Source organism: Lethenteron reissneri, chromosome 17, assembly GCF_015708825.2.
Source record: "Lethenteron reissneri isolate LAM-NWPU_2019-01 chromosome 17, ASM1570882v1, whole genome shotgun sequence".
Classification (NCBI taxonomy): Eukaryota; Metazoa; Chordata; class Hyperoartia; order Petromyzontiformes; family Petromyzontidae; genus Lethenteron; species Lethenteron reissneri.
In genome coordinates this window covers 4,450,662-4,467,281 of record NC_083795.1, presented here as the reverse complement: position 1 = coordinate 4,467,281, position 16,620 = coordinate 4,450,662, and the positions used below count along the sequence as shown (strand labels likewise).

At 46.7% G+C, this 16,620-nt stretch overlaps 1 protein-coding gene across 1 annotated transcript in view; it reads left to right on the top strand.

Moving 5' to 3' along the window:
- Positions 1–13,800, top strand: part of LOC133343346 (serine protease HTRA1B-like) — a 52,520-nt gene extending 38,720 nt beyond the window's left edge. The window contains exons 12-15 of the mRNA XM_061552876.1: positions 4,146–4,260; positions 6,081–6,138; positions 9,035–9,127; positions 10,052–13,800. Of these exons, the coding sequence (XP_061408860.1) occupies positions 4,146–4,260; positions 6,081–6,138; positions 9,035–9,127; positions 10,052–10,217 (432 nt within the window). The 3' untranslated portion in view covers positions 10,218–13,800. The remainder of the gene's footprint in view (positions 1–4,145; positions 4,261–6,080; positions 6,139–9,034; positions 9,128–10,051) is intronic.
- The last annotated feature ends 2,820 nt before the right edge of the window (positions 13,801–16,620 follow it).

Below are 16,620 nucleotides of genomic sequence, written 5' to 3'. Positions count from 1 at the left end.
TGCTTTTAATGTCTAGCTCAGATCGTTTTGCCTTAAATCTGGAAGTTGTTTTCCCCATGGGCCTGGCCCCGCTGCCAAAACGTTACGCTGCTACTCAAGGCAATGTCTGCTGACATCACGCGAACGAGGCGGTGACAGCTCGCAGATAGCAGCAGCAGCATCTAGGACAGAACCTACCCCTCGCTTACATTGCAATTGTGCGAAAGTGCCCTCTGAGCTTGAGCACGTATCGCTGGAGTAAGAGCAGCAACCAGATAAACCTGAAAATTTATAGCGAATGTCAATTGTGGCTCCTTGCCAGTCCACTGCCAGTTAAATGCCTCCCCCACGCTGCGTCCGTCTTGAAGGTTGTTCTTTGACCATACTTCATCACGCAGGTCAGTGTGGGTTGATGAAGTGGACACCCAGGACAGGTTCAGATATCACTTGCCACTGATGATAGCCGTGGCTGCGATTGAAACTCAGATCGACAGGTTCGTTTCTCAATGAGATCACCGCTGCATCGCACCCAGCGCCCTCAATGTATTAATGCGCCGCATTTAATCTAATGAGCCTTAGCAAATTTCTTCGTGTTTAAAATTAAGTTTGGGATGAGAATTAGTACCACTCACGTTGTGCATCACATATCGATGTTGATTTAGTGCCATCTGGTCGTTTGTGTTGCCCGCAATATGACGCTCCAGTTCCACGTGTTACTTGAATAATTCGTTTTTCACAAGAATAGCCCAGGGACCAAGTGGCATCGGTCATCTCGCTAAAGTCATCGCAAAGCCACACACGACAGCACAACAGCTGATCAATCACAACTCGAAGCGACGTTGCAGAGCCAGCGGAATATTTTTATTTGGCATTGGACTTGCAACCCAGAGCAGCTGATGCAGGGCTTCATGCAAAGACCGTATCTCCAAACCCACAGCAATGTTCACGCAGGCACACGAGCTATAAGCAGGCTGGGAGATTGCAGCAATTTAACCATACAAGGTCGCTACTATACTCTTTGGGTTTTTTTCGGTAAAGTCACGTAGGTAAAAAAAGAAAATAAATTAAATTAAATCACGACTTTTCGGGGGCGTTTCGGAGGCAACACAAGCTTCCGTCTTCAAAGAAGAAGACGTCGTGATTTAATTTAATTTATTTTCATTTTTTACCTACGTGACTTTACCGACAAAACCCAAGAGTATGGACCCTTGCAGTCACGAAAACTTCGAATCTAGAATTAAGGTGACTACTCCCTTTTTTAAAACATGCTTTCATCATTGTGTTACGTTTGGAGCCCAATAATTTTTTTTTAATGCCATGTTTTAAAGAAAGTGGTTTACAAAGCTTTATTTGTTCTTATTTCGGTTTTAGGACAGGTAAGCTAACCCCATTCATCTCACGAGAAAATGTTGTATTCAAATGGTAAAAACGTTTGGGTAATATTAGCATATTCACAATTAAATACTGGACATGTTGAAATATTTTAGAATGGGAACATACGAAACAATAAAGAACATCAAGTGTGTTTTATTTCCTTATTGCACCAGAATAGAAAGCAATTAATGGGAATTTTGAGCAGAAAGAAAATTCAGCATATTGCTAATTAGGACGTTGTCAAAATATATCCACTTTTATATGTTCATTACCAGCATCGTCTGCAAGCTTTGGTGGCAGATGCTTTGATGACAACCCTCATTACAACATTGATGTAATAATATTTAGCAACCTCTTGTAAATCCTTTCGGTTCTTTTGTCCATACTTCACCACCGTGGTCAGTGCAGGTTGGTTAAGATATCTCTCGCTACTGATGCAGCCATGGCTGAGAATCAAACTCAGGTCGCGGAGCACTGTAGTTTCAGTGCATCAACCACTATTATATAATACAATCGAAAATAATACCGTCATAATAAATTGTCAAATGCTGTTAGAACAATTTAAATCATAAACGTGCACTGTGTTTCTTTTAGAAAACATTCTGATACGATATCGAGCTGAGTATCCAGGCTATCGGGTGTTGTGACCTCGAATAATAAAATCTGGGTGTTCCTCGTAGAGTGACCTTTAAGTCCATATCTCTTTACGAGCGCAAGCTTCGTAAGGATATCTGTGCGTTTCACATTCTGTGAGTTCCCAGGAAGGGAGTGCCATGGTATTTCCTCACAATGTCCGATGGGCTGTTTGCATTGGCTTAGCAGACAAAGCACCACGACGCACTGGGTCCTCGCGACAATTTCACGAGTAGGGTACACAGCAGAGGCTCGCAAACGGGTTTTGATTCCTTACCCGTACCCGTACCCGCACACCAGGGTCGCAAACGGGTACCCGTACCCGGCCGTACCCGTACCCTACCCGTACCCGGCTGGGTAGGGTACGGGTATCGGGTACCTGATTGCGACCTCTGGGATGAAGCCATGTTGCAGGCGCGGGTGGGTTGATTCTAGGAACTTGAATTGTGAGAAGAGACAAGACGTTGGGAAATGAGTGACAAACAGTTACTCACCAGTGACTCACGGTCCTACCCGTACCCGGCCGCACCAGGGTCGCAAACGGGTACCCGTATCCGTACCCAGCTGGGTACGGGTAGCCGGGTATCGGGTAGGGTACGGGTATCGGGTACCCGGTTGCGACCTCTGGTACACAGGTCAGGGATGGTCATAAAGCAGGCATGGTACAGCATCGCGTAGCGAGTGGAGCCCAAGAGATGTGCCGATATTGTGGGACGCTGCTGAGCTGTCCCGGTGAGTGCGCCGAATTTATCTCCCAGCGTTGAAGATTCTTGAATCCCCCCCCCCCCATCCTGCCCCTGCCCACCCAACAGTATAAATCGTTACAACACGGTATGAAAAATCTGAATAGGTTTTACCCTTTCAGGCAATAAAACAGGCGTTGAGATGTTCAAACACCAAATAGAAACCTTTTTGCAAGGAATCAAGTCTGCGTTAATCACACACAGCAGTGGTGGTGAACATGCAAACAAACATATTATTAGAGCATGTTGGCAAAGGGTATCTTTTTGCTGTTTGAACATCTCAACATCTGTTTTATGAGCAGAAAGAATAAAACCGATTCGTGTTTTTCATACTTTGATACTGGAAAAAAGGTCCCATAATATAACTCCTGCGCACGACCACAGTTCGTCAATCGGCAGGTCATGCGTGCTGGACTAACGTGCGGATGCGCCCACCTCTTCCAAGAGACGTTTGGTTAGCATGGAAGAGTAGGCCAAATACCACCTAGAGGGGCTCTTTATAGAGTTCCCTTTAGAGGTGCATCGGCAAGTAATTGCAGGGCTGCACCTTTACCCCTGTTTTAAGATAATGAATGTAGCATGATACGTATGTTTTCTGCAGCCAATATTATGATTCGAAATTTGTGTGTGTGGGTTAGGCCGTGTAATGATCTGACCAAATCTGTGTCTTTAAGCGCCCTCCACCACTTGAAACAGTCTCACATTATTTGTCACGTGATCCTTATGGCGATACTCCAGGGTACCAAATAATACAAACTGGCCGAGGCAATTAAATATTTTATTTCTGGGACACTATTTTATCCAGGGGTGTTACTCAACTCTGCGACTGGGGTACCAATCAATACGAAATCAGTGCCACTCCGCGATGTCGAAACGCAGCGAGGACGATTGCGCCGAAACCCTGAACGCTCGCGGTATGCACCGTAGCGGTGCATCGTGAGTACAGCTCGTCGAGACTGAGTCGATTGCCGCATCGCCGACCATCAGCAGACTAGAAATGACTGCATCACGGACATTGCGAGAGCTGGGGTACTGTGGTACTGCCATAAGGTTCACATGTTCAAGCATCTAACGAGACTATTATTATTATTCAGCTCACCGGGGTGAGTTGAGCAACAATGACTCATGACATAATTTAGGCAAGAGATACGAATAAATGTGTCTCATTTATTCAAAGGCAAGTGAGACCCAAACAGGACTATTTATTTTGCAAGTGAGACCTGCGCAAAATAAACCAGTGCAGTAAACACGGGATGACAGGTCCATAGCAACATTGTACAACACGGTGAGATGTGAATATTACGAATTTAAAAAATGTTCATCATCATCATCAGCCATTGTCTATCCACTGCAGGATAAATACCTCCCTGCACCCTGTATCGTATTCTCACGACCCGTGGTGTAAACGCTTTTCAGGACGGCGAGGTGGTCGGCATTAACACCCTCAAAGTGACGGCAGGGATCTCCTTCGCCATCCCGTCCGACCGCATCCGAGAGTTCCTTCAGCAGGCGCATGAGCGCCGCCTTCGAGGTGACCACGCGCCTCTCAACGCCACATGCTGCAGTGTCAGCAGCACCACCAGCACCACCACCAGCATCACCAGCACCACCACCAGCACCACCACCAGCACCACCACCAGCATCACCACCAGCACCACCAGCACCACCACCAGCACCACCACCAACATCACCACCAGCACCACCACCAGCACCACCACCAGCATCACCAGCATCACCAGCACCACCACCACCACCAGCACCACCACCAGCAGCACCACCAGCATCACCAGCACCACCATCACCACCACCAGCAGCACCACCAGCACCACCACCAGCAGCACCACCAGCATCACCAGCACCACCATCACCACCAGCAGCACCACCACCATCACCACCACCATCACCATCACCACCACCATCACCATCACCACCACCACCACCATCACCACCACCATCACCAGCATCACCACCAGCACCACCACCAGCACCACCACCAGCATCACCAGCATCACCACCACCAGCACCACCACCACCAGCACCACCATCACCAGCATCACCAGCATCACCACCACCAGCACCACCACCACCAGCATCACGATCACCAGCACCACCACCAGCATCACCACCAGCATCACCACTAGCATCACCACCACCATCACCAGCACCACCATCACCACCACCATCACCATCACCACCACCATCACCAGCACCACTACCACCACCACCATCACCACCAGCATCACACCTAGCATCACCAGCATCAGCACCACCACCAGCAGCACCACCAGCACCACCACCAGCATCACCACCACCATCACCAGCACCACCATCACCATCACCACCACCGCCACCATCACCACCACCATCATTACCACCACCACCAGCACCACCACCAGCACCAGCACCACCACCAGCACCACCAGCACCACCAGCACCACCATCAACACCACCACCAACATCACCACCAGCACCACCATCAGCACCACCACCAACATCACCACCAGCACCACCACCAACATCACTACCAGCACCGCCAGCGCTGCCAACAGTACAACAAGAATCAGAATCAAAAGTGCATTTCCCGAGTGAAGGTCATTAGTCTGAGAAGCTCTTTTTCAAGGGCACTTCAGCCGGTAGACAACCTCCAATCGAGTCTGACTACCACCACCAACACTGGCAGCATCACAAGCACCAGTATCACCACGATCAGCACCAGCAACATTGTCACCACCAGCGGAATCAGCACCACCATCACCAATGGCACCACCAGCATTGCCATAACCACCAACACTAATAGAATTGCCAGCTCTATTCTTCGCCACCACCACCACCACACGTAACACTCTGAACATTCAAATCTTCATCGGATGACGGCAACACAAGCCACGGTTTTGAAATAAATTAGAAACCCACAGACAACCCAAGTCAAAATAAGTTGCTTAAAACATTCCATTTCAGGAATTGAGGTACATACCTCACATATCAGTGGTGCAAAGATAATGTATTTCTCATACTCTATGCTTAACGTATAGTTTAATTTCTTTCTTTTTATTGACTGCAATAGACTGTTCACCTGTGTTTTCCCCAATGTAGAATGTTTGAACTAAGCTCAGAACTTTTCAAAGTGCCTCGATGTTCACTCGAGCGACGTTTCGAATTTCTCAAGACATGCCCGCACACCTGGATGACACCCTCACTCTTATCTGACTTCAGCTTTGCTGTGCTCAATGGGCATCTGACATCTGCAGCACTCCGTCGGCCTATACATCAAGCGCTATTAAGCAAAACTAATACCTTAGGGTACATTGAAATAGTTAAATTGTTGCGGGGCTGTTTTTGTTTTGTTTGCAGGAGAGACGAAGCCAAAGAAGAAATACATCGGGATCAGAATGTCTACACTCACATCTCGGTGAGATCACCATAACTTTTATTATCAAACTATTGCTGTCATCTAGTGTGCCGTGTTATTGTATATTTTTACTCGGTGGCGCAGTGTCACAGTAGTTAGTGGATTGTGCTACTAAGTACAGGTGACCCAACTCTGGCCACAGCACCGCCAACACTGGCTCCATCATTGGCAATCAGCGACGAGTGATATCTGCATGATCTGATCATTCTTAAAACCACGGGAACCAGCGTGGTGAAGTATGGTCAAACAACTCCTATGACTGACACAACGCGATTCCTTCATCCAGCAGTGAATTGACAAAGGGCTTTCAATTATAAATAATACAAAGTCTATCACTTACTGTAATTACAAATGTATGATCGCAATGCATTACATATTGCCACATTTTTCGTGTATCTCAGTTGATAGGTACATATAAAATAGTTTGAATATCAAGGCGCCTGATAGCTGAAATCCGAATCTGGATGTCATTAACCCCTGATCAACTCATACCTGTCAACCGATACGGTTTACCCGTGTTCTTGAACAGGGAAATTGAGTTTTCAGGTCCATACGGCGTACAGCCGTTTCAATACGTTTCTTCCTTGCGATGGGACTTTGTAGGATGAACGTTGAGATGGGGGGGGGGGCTGGGGCCGCCCTTGCGTCCAGGGGCAGCAGCGTAATAAGTAAAATAAAAGTTGCTTGTTTTCAACAACTGTACGTGGGCACGACAATTTGTGGAACCCTGCTCGGCCTGCACACGTGCAGGCCGAGTTGGCGGTGGTGGTGGTGCAGTGGTGCGGTGACGGTGGTGGTGGTGCGGTGACTGTGGTGGTGGTGCGGTGACGGTGGTGGTGGTGGTGCGGTGACGGTGGTGGTGGTGCGGTGACGGTGGTGGTGGTGGTGCAGTGACGGTGGTGGTGGTGGTGCGGTGACGGTGGTGGTGGTGCGGTGACGGTGGTGGTGGTGGTGCGGTGACGGTGGTGGTGGTGGTGCAGTGACGGTGGTGGTGGTGGTGCAGTGACGGTGGTGGTGGTGCAGTGGTGCGGTGACGGTGGTGGTGGTGCGGTGACTGTGGTGGTGGTGCGGTGACGGTGGTGGTGGTGGTGCGGTGACGGTGGTGGTGGTGCGGTGACAGTGGTGGTGGTGGTGCAGTGACGGTGGTGGTGGTGGTGCGGTGACGGTGGTGGTGGTGCGGTGACGGTGGTGGTGGTGGTGCGGTGACGGTGGTGGTGGTGGTGCAGTGACGGTGGTGGTGGTGGTGCAGTGACGGTGGTGGTGGTGCAGTGGTGCGGTGACGGTGGTGGTGGTGCGGTGACTGTGGTGGTGGTGCGGTGACGGTGGTGGTGGTGGTGCGGTGACGGTGGTGGTGGTGCGGTGACGGTGGTGGTGGTGCGGTGGTGCGGTGACGGTGGTGGTGCGGTGGTGTGGTGATGGTGGTGGTGGTGCGGTGACGGTGGTGGTGGTGCGATGGTGGTGGTGGTCGTGCAGTGGTGCGGTGACGGTGGTGGTGGTGCGGTGGTGGTGGTGCAGTGGTGTGGTGATGGTGGTGGTGATGCAGTGACGGTGGTGGTGGTGCGGTGGTGCGGTGACGGTGGTGGTGGTGCGGTGGTGTGGTGATGGTGGTGGTGGTGCGGTGACGGTGGTGCAGTGGTGCGGTGACGGTGGTGGTGGTGTAGTGGTGCGGTGGCGCCTTCCAAGTCGACACGTGTGACAAGATCGACACGTCGCTGGCAGTCCGCCACCAGTGCACAGTCCTCGAGGCACTGCGCAGGGTGCTTTAAAAACAATTTTTAACACTGACATGGGACTATCGTTTTTTTAAATGGAAAAAGAACGGATAATGCACTGTAACGTGATAACAAATGTCATGTTAATAGCTTCAAAAAGTCAAATAGTCTCCACTTGTTCGCCATCATCGTCAACACATGGCCTAGACTCTTCTCCAGGAGGTCTCTAGAGCCTGGAGGCACATTTCTGCGGTACATTTTTTTTGAAGCACCCTGTTTTATGCGACGCTGTATGAACTTGACATTAGTGTTAATCTTTGGAAGTTCGTCACGGAATAATGAGTATATTTTTAGTTTTCAGGCAAATGCCAATCCACTGCTGGAAGAATGCGTTGTTGGTCACGGGGGTTGTTTGACCATAGGGACCGTCCATAAATGACGTCACGCACCTGGGGGGGGGGTCAGATTTTTGTGAAGATGGGGGGGGGGTTTGAGAAATGTGACGTATAGGCATGCAAGTAAGTGTATGCACAGGAGATCTCAAAAGAGAGTGCAGTCATCTAAATTTCCGCTGTTCGTTTTGCTTTTTCATGTTTGCCTCTGTATGTGTGCTCTCTATACTGCTTTGTTTTTGCATATTGTGTGTGGTCTGCAACCACTTCCTTATTGAGTAATCTCTTATTGTTATTATTATTATTTTAAATACCCCTTGGTTTTGGTACCTCGAGATGTATTGCTAGAGTGTCCACCTCTGAAGTACAAAAAAAAAGCGGGGCATTGTGGGAAGACGTCTATTTTCCACTGGAAGAGAGAAAGAACACACGTACATGCTTTGTCTTGAGTGCTGTATAATTACGCAACTGACAAAAACCAGGACACCTAATGTCCTGGGAAGACTTTCAGGATAGGATTTTCCAGGATAGCTACCTCAAAACGAGGATGATCCTGGAAAACCAGAACAGGTGACAACCATATGTATTGCATGGAAGGCCTGATACAAATGATAGCTGATGATGATGATAATGTCCGAATTTATCAGCAATGGTGGGCACCTATCAGCATGCAGGGAAATGCGCCTCCCTTAGTAAAAGCGTAGGCACCAGCTCAAAACGACTCGTGTGGAAGCAGAAGGCAGCAGCATCAGCCCAAAATTAGGCTAATCCTCGTGTACCTCCCTCACCCAGGCTGATTAAGGAGCTGCGTCGCTACGGGGACATGCCCACCGTCAGCACGGGCGTCTACATCCACGAAGTCATCAGGGACTCGCCCGCTTACGCGTGAGTGATCGGCCGCGGGGGAGGTGGCACGCGACGAGAGCGTGGCCTGTTTTCCACAGCGCACCCTTCTTGTCGTCTCCATCACTCCGATTTCCCGCACCTCTTGATTAGCCACGGTTGGCTACGTACTGGTGTGGAAGAAGTTCAACATGCAAACATATATCATACTCTTACGTTTTTTTCGGTAAAGTCATGTAGGTAAAAAATTATAATAATAAAATAATAATAGTAAAATAGATACAAATAAATAAATAATTTTGATCACCACGTTTCGGAGGCAACACAAGTCTCAGTGAATTTGGCTGCGACGGTCCCACCTGAAGACGGAGACTTGTGTTGCCTCCGAAACGTCTTGATTTAATTTAGTTATTTTCATTTCTTATTATTTTATTATTATTATTTTTAAAAAATTACCTACGTGACTTTACCGAAAAAACCAAAGAGTATGAATCCTTGCAGTCACGAAAGCTTCAAATCTAGAAACATATATCACTCCTCCATTGTGACGACTATGGCTCGTGCTCTTGTGAACTTCACTCGTTGATTCCTCGACCCCTGATGAGGACTCTGTCATCTCACCTGTACTGCGTTCAACCACCGTACTGCAGGTCACAAAAATACCTCTGATTTGGCATCTTACCTCACACTGCTTGACTTTGGATTCCCCTCTCAGAATCTCTTTTCCATGTTTTTATAATCTTGTTCAAGTCGAGAAGCATTTTGACACGTTTCTATTGACTACAACTTTGATAGTGCTGTTTGTTCCTGGCCAATCGACGTTTTGGCCCTCTGGGTCTACTCCGGCTCTGTAGCTTCACGCTGAAATTCAGCAGAATGCAAGCCAACTACCTTCATAACTGTCTCGTCGTTGTTATTAGCTTCACATATTTCTCTTTACTCCAGTCCCCCCCCCCCCTCCTCCAGCGCGGGCATGCGGGACGGCGACGTCATCATCAGCATCAACGGGCAGGAGGTGCGCGACACGCAGAGCGTCACGGACGCGGTGCGCCGCGACGACACGCTCTCCATCGCGGTGCGACGCGCCTCCGAGGACCACAAGTTCACCGTGCTGCCCATGCCCATGGACTGAGCCGCGTGCTGCTGAGCGAGGACGGGGGGGGGGGGGGTCAGATCTTCCACCCCGCCCCAAAATGGACCCCCCCCCCACCTGCCAGAGTCGGCCCAGAGGAGGGGCGCACATAGCGGAAACCTTCCCACCATTTTCTTTGGCCTCGTTTCAGTGGAAACGGTGAGATCGACGCCAACAACAGCGCGGCGTTGACATTCACGTTTCCGGTATCTGCTCGGGTTTCTCTGCGTCCGCCCGCGTCAAAAAACGTCGGCTCGGGATCGTCCTCTGGCTGCTCTGTCCAATGCCCGTCTTCCCACCCTCAATCAAACAGCACCGCCGATTGGCACGGTCGGCTACGTATGGTGCAAAAGAAATGCATACATACGTGCAAACCTTAGAATCCCTCCCAACCACGCAACACCCGGTCAAGCGTCTTCACACCGCTCGTTTTCTTGGAGGAATCGCCGCTCGTTTTCTTGGAGCAATCGCCGCTCGTTTTCATGGAGGAATCGCCAAGACGTGCACGTGGCTCTGAGTTGCGTGACCAATTTTTTTGCTCGAGTTGTGCAGTTGGTGGAGTTTGGCATCGCGGTTCAATGTTGATTCGTCTGTGCCTCACGATTCATGCTGATTCAAGCCCCCTTCTCCCCCACGTTATCCATCAATTGTTCCCCTCCCATAAATAACCCCACCACCATCCCATCCCTCTGGCCATTTGAGCGGTTTTTCTAGGAAGAGACGACCCTCAACTATGCACACAGCTATGCACCACACACGTGTACGAATACAGAAGCACACGCACAGGTATACACATGGAAAAGAACGCACCCACAACACGCATTTTCACGATTTTTGTTTTCATCTGAGACCTTTGCACAAATTTATTGGAATATTTAGCTTGTGTGTTTCTAGAAAGAAGGACTACGTGATACTTTACCACAGGCCAACCATGCACACTTCTGTGCGTGTTTGCAAGGAGTTGTTTCAAACGACAAACTTGCCTTGGAAGTCTTGACCATACAATCGCATTATCCAGCTACCAGAGCAAATATTTTGCATTTTTCACAGCGTAAGAACTATTATACACACTCAGTTCTTTGCATTTACTTTTAATATTTGTTTTTTAAACAAACTCAATTGTTTTTGCATTCATTATTGAGTGTCAGACGATAAATCGTTAACCACTGATGATTTGTAGGTAGTTGCACATTTACTTTGATGTTTATGCAATAGTAATACAAATCTTTATAAGCTAATGAGTCAAACTAAGCCTAAACACCCTTTAGGATCGTAAATTTACACCTTTGAGCTCCAAACGGCTTCTGAAAATTTAAAAGTGCCTAACATTTGTGATTTCTTGAAGCTGTTTCCATAAGCAACCCAGAAGCACTGTGTAAACATTGGTGCCTATTTCCCTTATCGAAGGGTTCAAGCTTGTTTTTGTAGATAAATTAAAATCTGTGAAATAATGAGCTATATCTATCAGAAGAGAAGAAACGTGCAGTCTGGAAAATCACAAGTTTAAAAGAAGATGCCAAAATTTGACAAAAGCACACATCTGCTGTGCGTTATATTAAATCCATTCAGCTTTTCCTGAAAAAGTGCATTGCGGTTCTCTCGTCTTACTTAGATCACTGCTCCGCAGTCATCTATCACTCAATCACTGCTGCTGTTATTTGGTCACATTTTTTAAAAATGTATTTTGGTGGTAATCCAAAACAAAAGGACCACAATACACTTCTTCAGTTAAAGCTGATTATTATTTTTCATAACGCACAAAGGCCGTGTGCTTTTTACACATTTGTAGGGAGCGAAATAGGAGTGGGGTGTTGTGGAATTATTGATGTAGGTGCCGCGCAAGATATGCATGTGAAAATTAAACTCTGGCAAGCACTGTGCAATACCCGTGTCGTATGGGCTGCTCAATGTACTCTATTCGCATCTGTGAAATACCATCTGTAGGTGCTACAATAATGCGTTCGCTGTATAGAGTCTGTGAACAGGGTCTTTATGAGCAAGGAGGAAAAAAAACACTTGAATCAATCAAATATGACGAACACAAAGTATGTTCTTTCCCTGCCAGTGCTTTGTGATTGAGTTTTTTTTACCAATAAGTTCGGTAAGATTCTTTTGGACATGTGTGACTCTCTTTCCCTTCACCCGCTCTTTTCCTGTCAATCACGATGGGACTCGGTTATGCGTCTTGAAACGATGTTTGATCGACTGCTGGATGATCGTTATTGCTGATTCCATTGTATGCAGTCCATTGGAATTTTGCCTAAGCTCTTCTCAGCAATATAAATACAATGGTTGTCCCAGGAAAACGTTAGTGGTGGTAGAGGTATGAATCATGAAGTGGACTGGCTGGATGGTTGGTGAGGTTCCATAACAATCAATATGTTCAGTTTCTGATCAATGCCTCACAGGCAACGAGCAGAATTAGGCCACCAAGATGGGATTAGACATGCCGTGCTTTTGGCCCTGATGGAGACAGCCTCCCCATGCCGCTCATCGCAATGTATTTTTACACTGATTTTTTATATACTTGCAGTTCAGTGTTTTAATCCTAGAAATGTGCACAAATTCAGTTTGGATTATTATTTTTGTTAATTGCATTGAATAAGCACAATTTAGCTTCGTGTTTTCCACGCAAAGGAAATACGGTATCTGTCAAAGTATTGTGCTCTCTAAAAAGAAAAAAAAAGTACAAAATAAATGAAAACAATAAAAATGTAAGAAAAATACTTTTTTTTTAAATACACATTTAGGAGTTAAACACGTCCAAGTTGCTGAAGCGTTGTGTTTTTTTTTTCAATAGTTTTTTTTGCAATTTTTTGTAAATAGTTACCGTTAAACATTTCAAATGTACATGACCCTGTATGGAAGCGTTGCAAGAGCCCTTGTACAGAAAGGCCGATAATGCAGGCGCCGCAAACATTTTTTTTAAGAGTGAACGCACCAACCGAGCCGTGAGCCCAGCTGAATCAAGCATCGTTGTCAGCCACATGTGTGAGTTGTCTAAGCTGTGGTGGGCATGTGGAACCCATGGCAATTGGATCGATCGGAGCGTAGCAAATGCGCTTTTGCTTTTAGTTTACTTGTTCTAACAATTTAACACCAAATTTGCCCGGATGTTTTGGAATGCCAGATGCAGCAGACGGCTCGCGCTGGCGAGTGATGCGTTTCAGTGGACCAGTAACAAAGGCTGAAGTTGGGGGTGGGGAGTGCCGAATGCCCCCTCGTGCGAGTGAAGGAACTGGCAGTAGTTGTTTAATTCGCTGCCGTTAATGTCTCGCGTGTTTGCATTCGCTTTTGTTCCGCGTGTCTCCAGTGCAATGGCCAGGGGTAAAACTAAAGTGCAAACGATTGTTATCAAAGTCTCTCCGGCTTATTGTCATTTGGGCCACATTTAATGAATGCCACCTGGCCCGCGTTTACCGAGCGCGTGATTCCGATGCCGGCTGCGTGACAGGTGCGAGGTGTCAGCTGAAACTGGGACAAGCCATGAATCCCTTCGGGGAGCTCCTTTTTATACCCCCTGTGCGGCAGTGACCACTTGTAAACAAGACGAGAAGCTGAGCAATAAAGTGCAAAAATGTCACCGAAATGCGTCGAATGATTCGTGTGGACAAAAAAAATATGCGCGTGCCAAACTTGTACGCCTTTCACAAGGCACACGTTTGCTGGAGTTTATGTCCCAGCTTCTTAGTAGTCTACTCCACGTCTATTCGTCCACATGAAAGTTGGTTTGATGCCATGGAAGGAAGCATGTGGTTTGTGCTCTTTTTTTCTCTCTCTCTCCCACCAACCCTCTGTAGCCACACTGTACTCTCGTGCTCCTGTATTGCGTGCCTTCTACCCGGCAAGGGGGAATGTTCGTGAGGAAAGCGACGATGCTGGGCAATGTCAAGCACAATCTAAATTCTGGGCCGGAAAGTTAATTCTTAGAGGTATACTCGAATCAATGATCTCACAGTACTCGATTTTATCGCATCAGTGTGGCCACGCAGCATTATTTTTGTTTACTTTGGTTTCCAAGGGAAATGGCAATATTTTTTATAAAACATGACAATAATTTTCTCTTTATTTAAGTCAAGTACAGTACAAGCAAAATGAACTAATTTGCGAAACACAGAACAGGTGTAGTTACGTACACACAAGGTTATATTATAGACAGGGATATACACCTGGATATAAGGCAACATGTAGCTAAATCACATTTTTTAAAGTAAATATTTATCTCACTCAAAGAGGCTCCCGGTAACTTAATATTCCGACAGATCATTTTTATAGTTATTTTATGAAGTAATCTCATATGCTTGAGATATCTTAGGGAAAATAATACAATACTCCCACTTGTCTTTCAACGCATTGAAGACTTTCACTGTGTTCATACATTTGAAACACTGGACCATTCATTGAACATGCATTGGTATTTTGACCCATCGTTAGTTGGCATTTGCGTACAGATGCCCTCACTATAAAGACCACCTTCCATCAAAAAACATCTGACATTCACTGAGCTCTCGAAAGACGTCCAGTGGCGATTTCGTTCCAGAGCCCTTTGTGTTTCCGTGCTGCCGGGACTCATTCTAACGTCATGCAACACAAGCGTGGGTTTATGTAGCGTCTCAAGGCACTGGGCAGAAACAGTGTGCATACTTATTTTACTTTTATATAGACGCATGCAGCTGGTCAAAAGCATATTAAAAATCTATAAGTTTTTGAGAGTACTTTAATTGACACCAATATGCGCATTATCGAATTATATTTGGCTTTTGGAGTACAAAAAAAGCCTGGGTGTAAGTTGAATACCAGAGCTAGGTAGAGAGAATAGGCTTCCCCTGGGTAGCATGTGTGTTTCTTCTTATTTGCTCACAGCTGCTATCCCAGATGTGATGAACTTAAGCTGTTTTGCTTGGGATGTCAGAAAGCCACGGAAACTTCCTCTGGAAGAAAAACATATATTACACCTTATTTGGTTTAACGCACGAAGGCCATAGGATGAAACCAAACCAGTCCCCCCACGGCCTTCCACCACCCTGTGGCAATGGTTAACAACAAAAACAATAAACTCTAATTTACACCAGTCAGTTATAATCTGCAAAACGGAGCAATTGCAATCACTGGCGAAACGTCGTTTGGGGCACTTTCGATATCCAGACACTGTCTGGGTCGTTCATCTCCTGTTTGTGTTAGTTTAAAAAAAAAGTGTCCATTGAAGTTGTGAATCACAAGTTCAAAACCCCACAACAGCCTTTATTCACGTCAATAGATATTTCACGTCGTGAACAATACATTCAATTCAGTCTTCGCTTCATCAAATAAAGATCACGCGCAAGGCTCTTGGTGTCACATATTTAGTCAAAGGTGGGTTTCGTGCGATTCTGTGGTTCACCGGGCGTAACTTTTCCCGTCTGCGTGTGATCACAAGCCCTGCCCAGTGGCGCAAGGTAGCCCACTCCTGCCTGACACGTGTCCCCCTGGGAAACCCATTAAAATTGTTGCTGGAACCGCGCACGACCGTGATTCCCACGGCACTCTCTGCGAATGTATGTCATTGTTTGGAAGGTCCACTGCCAAATCAAACACCCATTATTCGACAGACAATGCAGACCGATGCAGTACTTCTTTTTTTATCTTTGTGTATTTTCCAAACACAAGCGGTGCTAATTTGTCAGCAAATTGTACATCAGGTTAAACAACTATTAATTTATATTCACGTATTTATAACTTTACTATATGATTTACCCACGAAAGCCTCACTGAGACTCAAGGTTATTCTCCCAGGAGGATCCTGCGTGAGGATGTTTGACCGGCTCCAGAATTAGTGTTTGGCACGTGGGGGTGGAAATCTGAGTACACGGAGAAAACACGGAAGGAACCCACGTGGATGAGGGGGTGACACTCCACGCGGCTTCCTCGAGGTCATCCTGAAGCCGAATGTCGACACGCACGTGATAAGCCCCGGTGGTGTAATTCTAGATTTGAAGCTTTCATGACTGCAAGGATTCATACTCTTAGTTCTTTCGGTAAAGTCACGTAGGTAAAACATTGATATTTAAATTAATAAAAATAAAACCATTTTATTTGTATTAATTTTTATTAATTTTTATCAATTTTTTTTTCAAATTTTTACCTACGTGACTTTACCGAAAGAACTAAGAGTATGAACCCGGTGGTGTACCCATCCAAACGGTAAACAAGCTGAAACCTGCTTAGCTGCTGAGCCCAGATGATATCGGAGTGAATTGTGGGTGATTTGTAGGCATTCGCTGAACGACAGAGTCCCATTGTAAGCTGTCAGACGCGCATTGCCTCGCACCGTTTTGTTATTGGTAATGTAATAGCCCACTTTACAATACACTTGCTTGTAATGCGTTATGCTTTAACGGAGGCAACTTGCTTAGACTGACGTGTA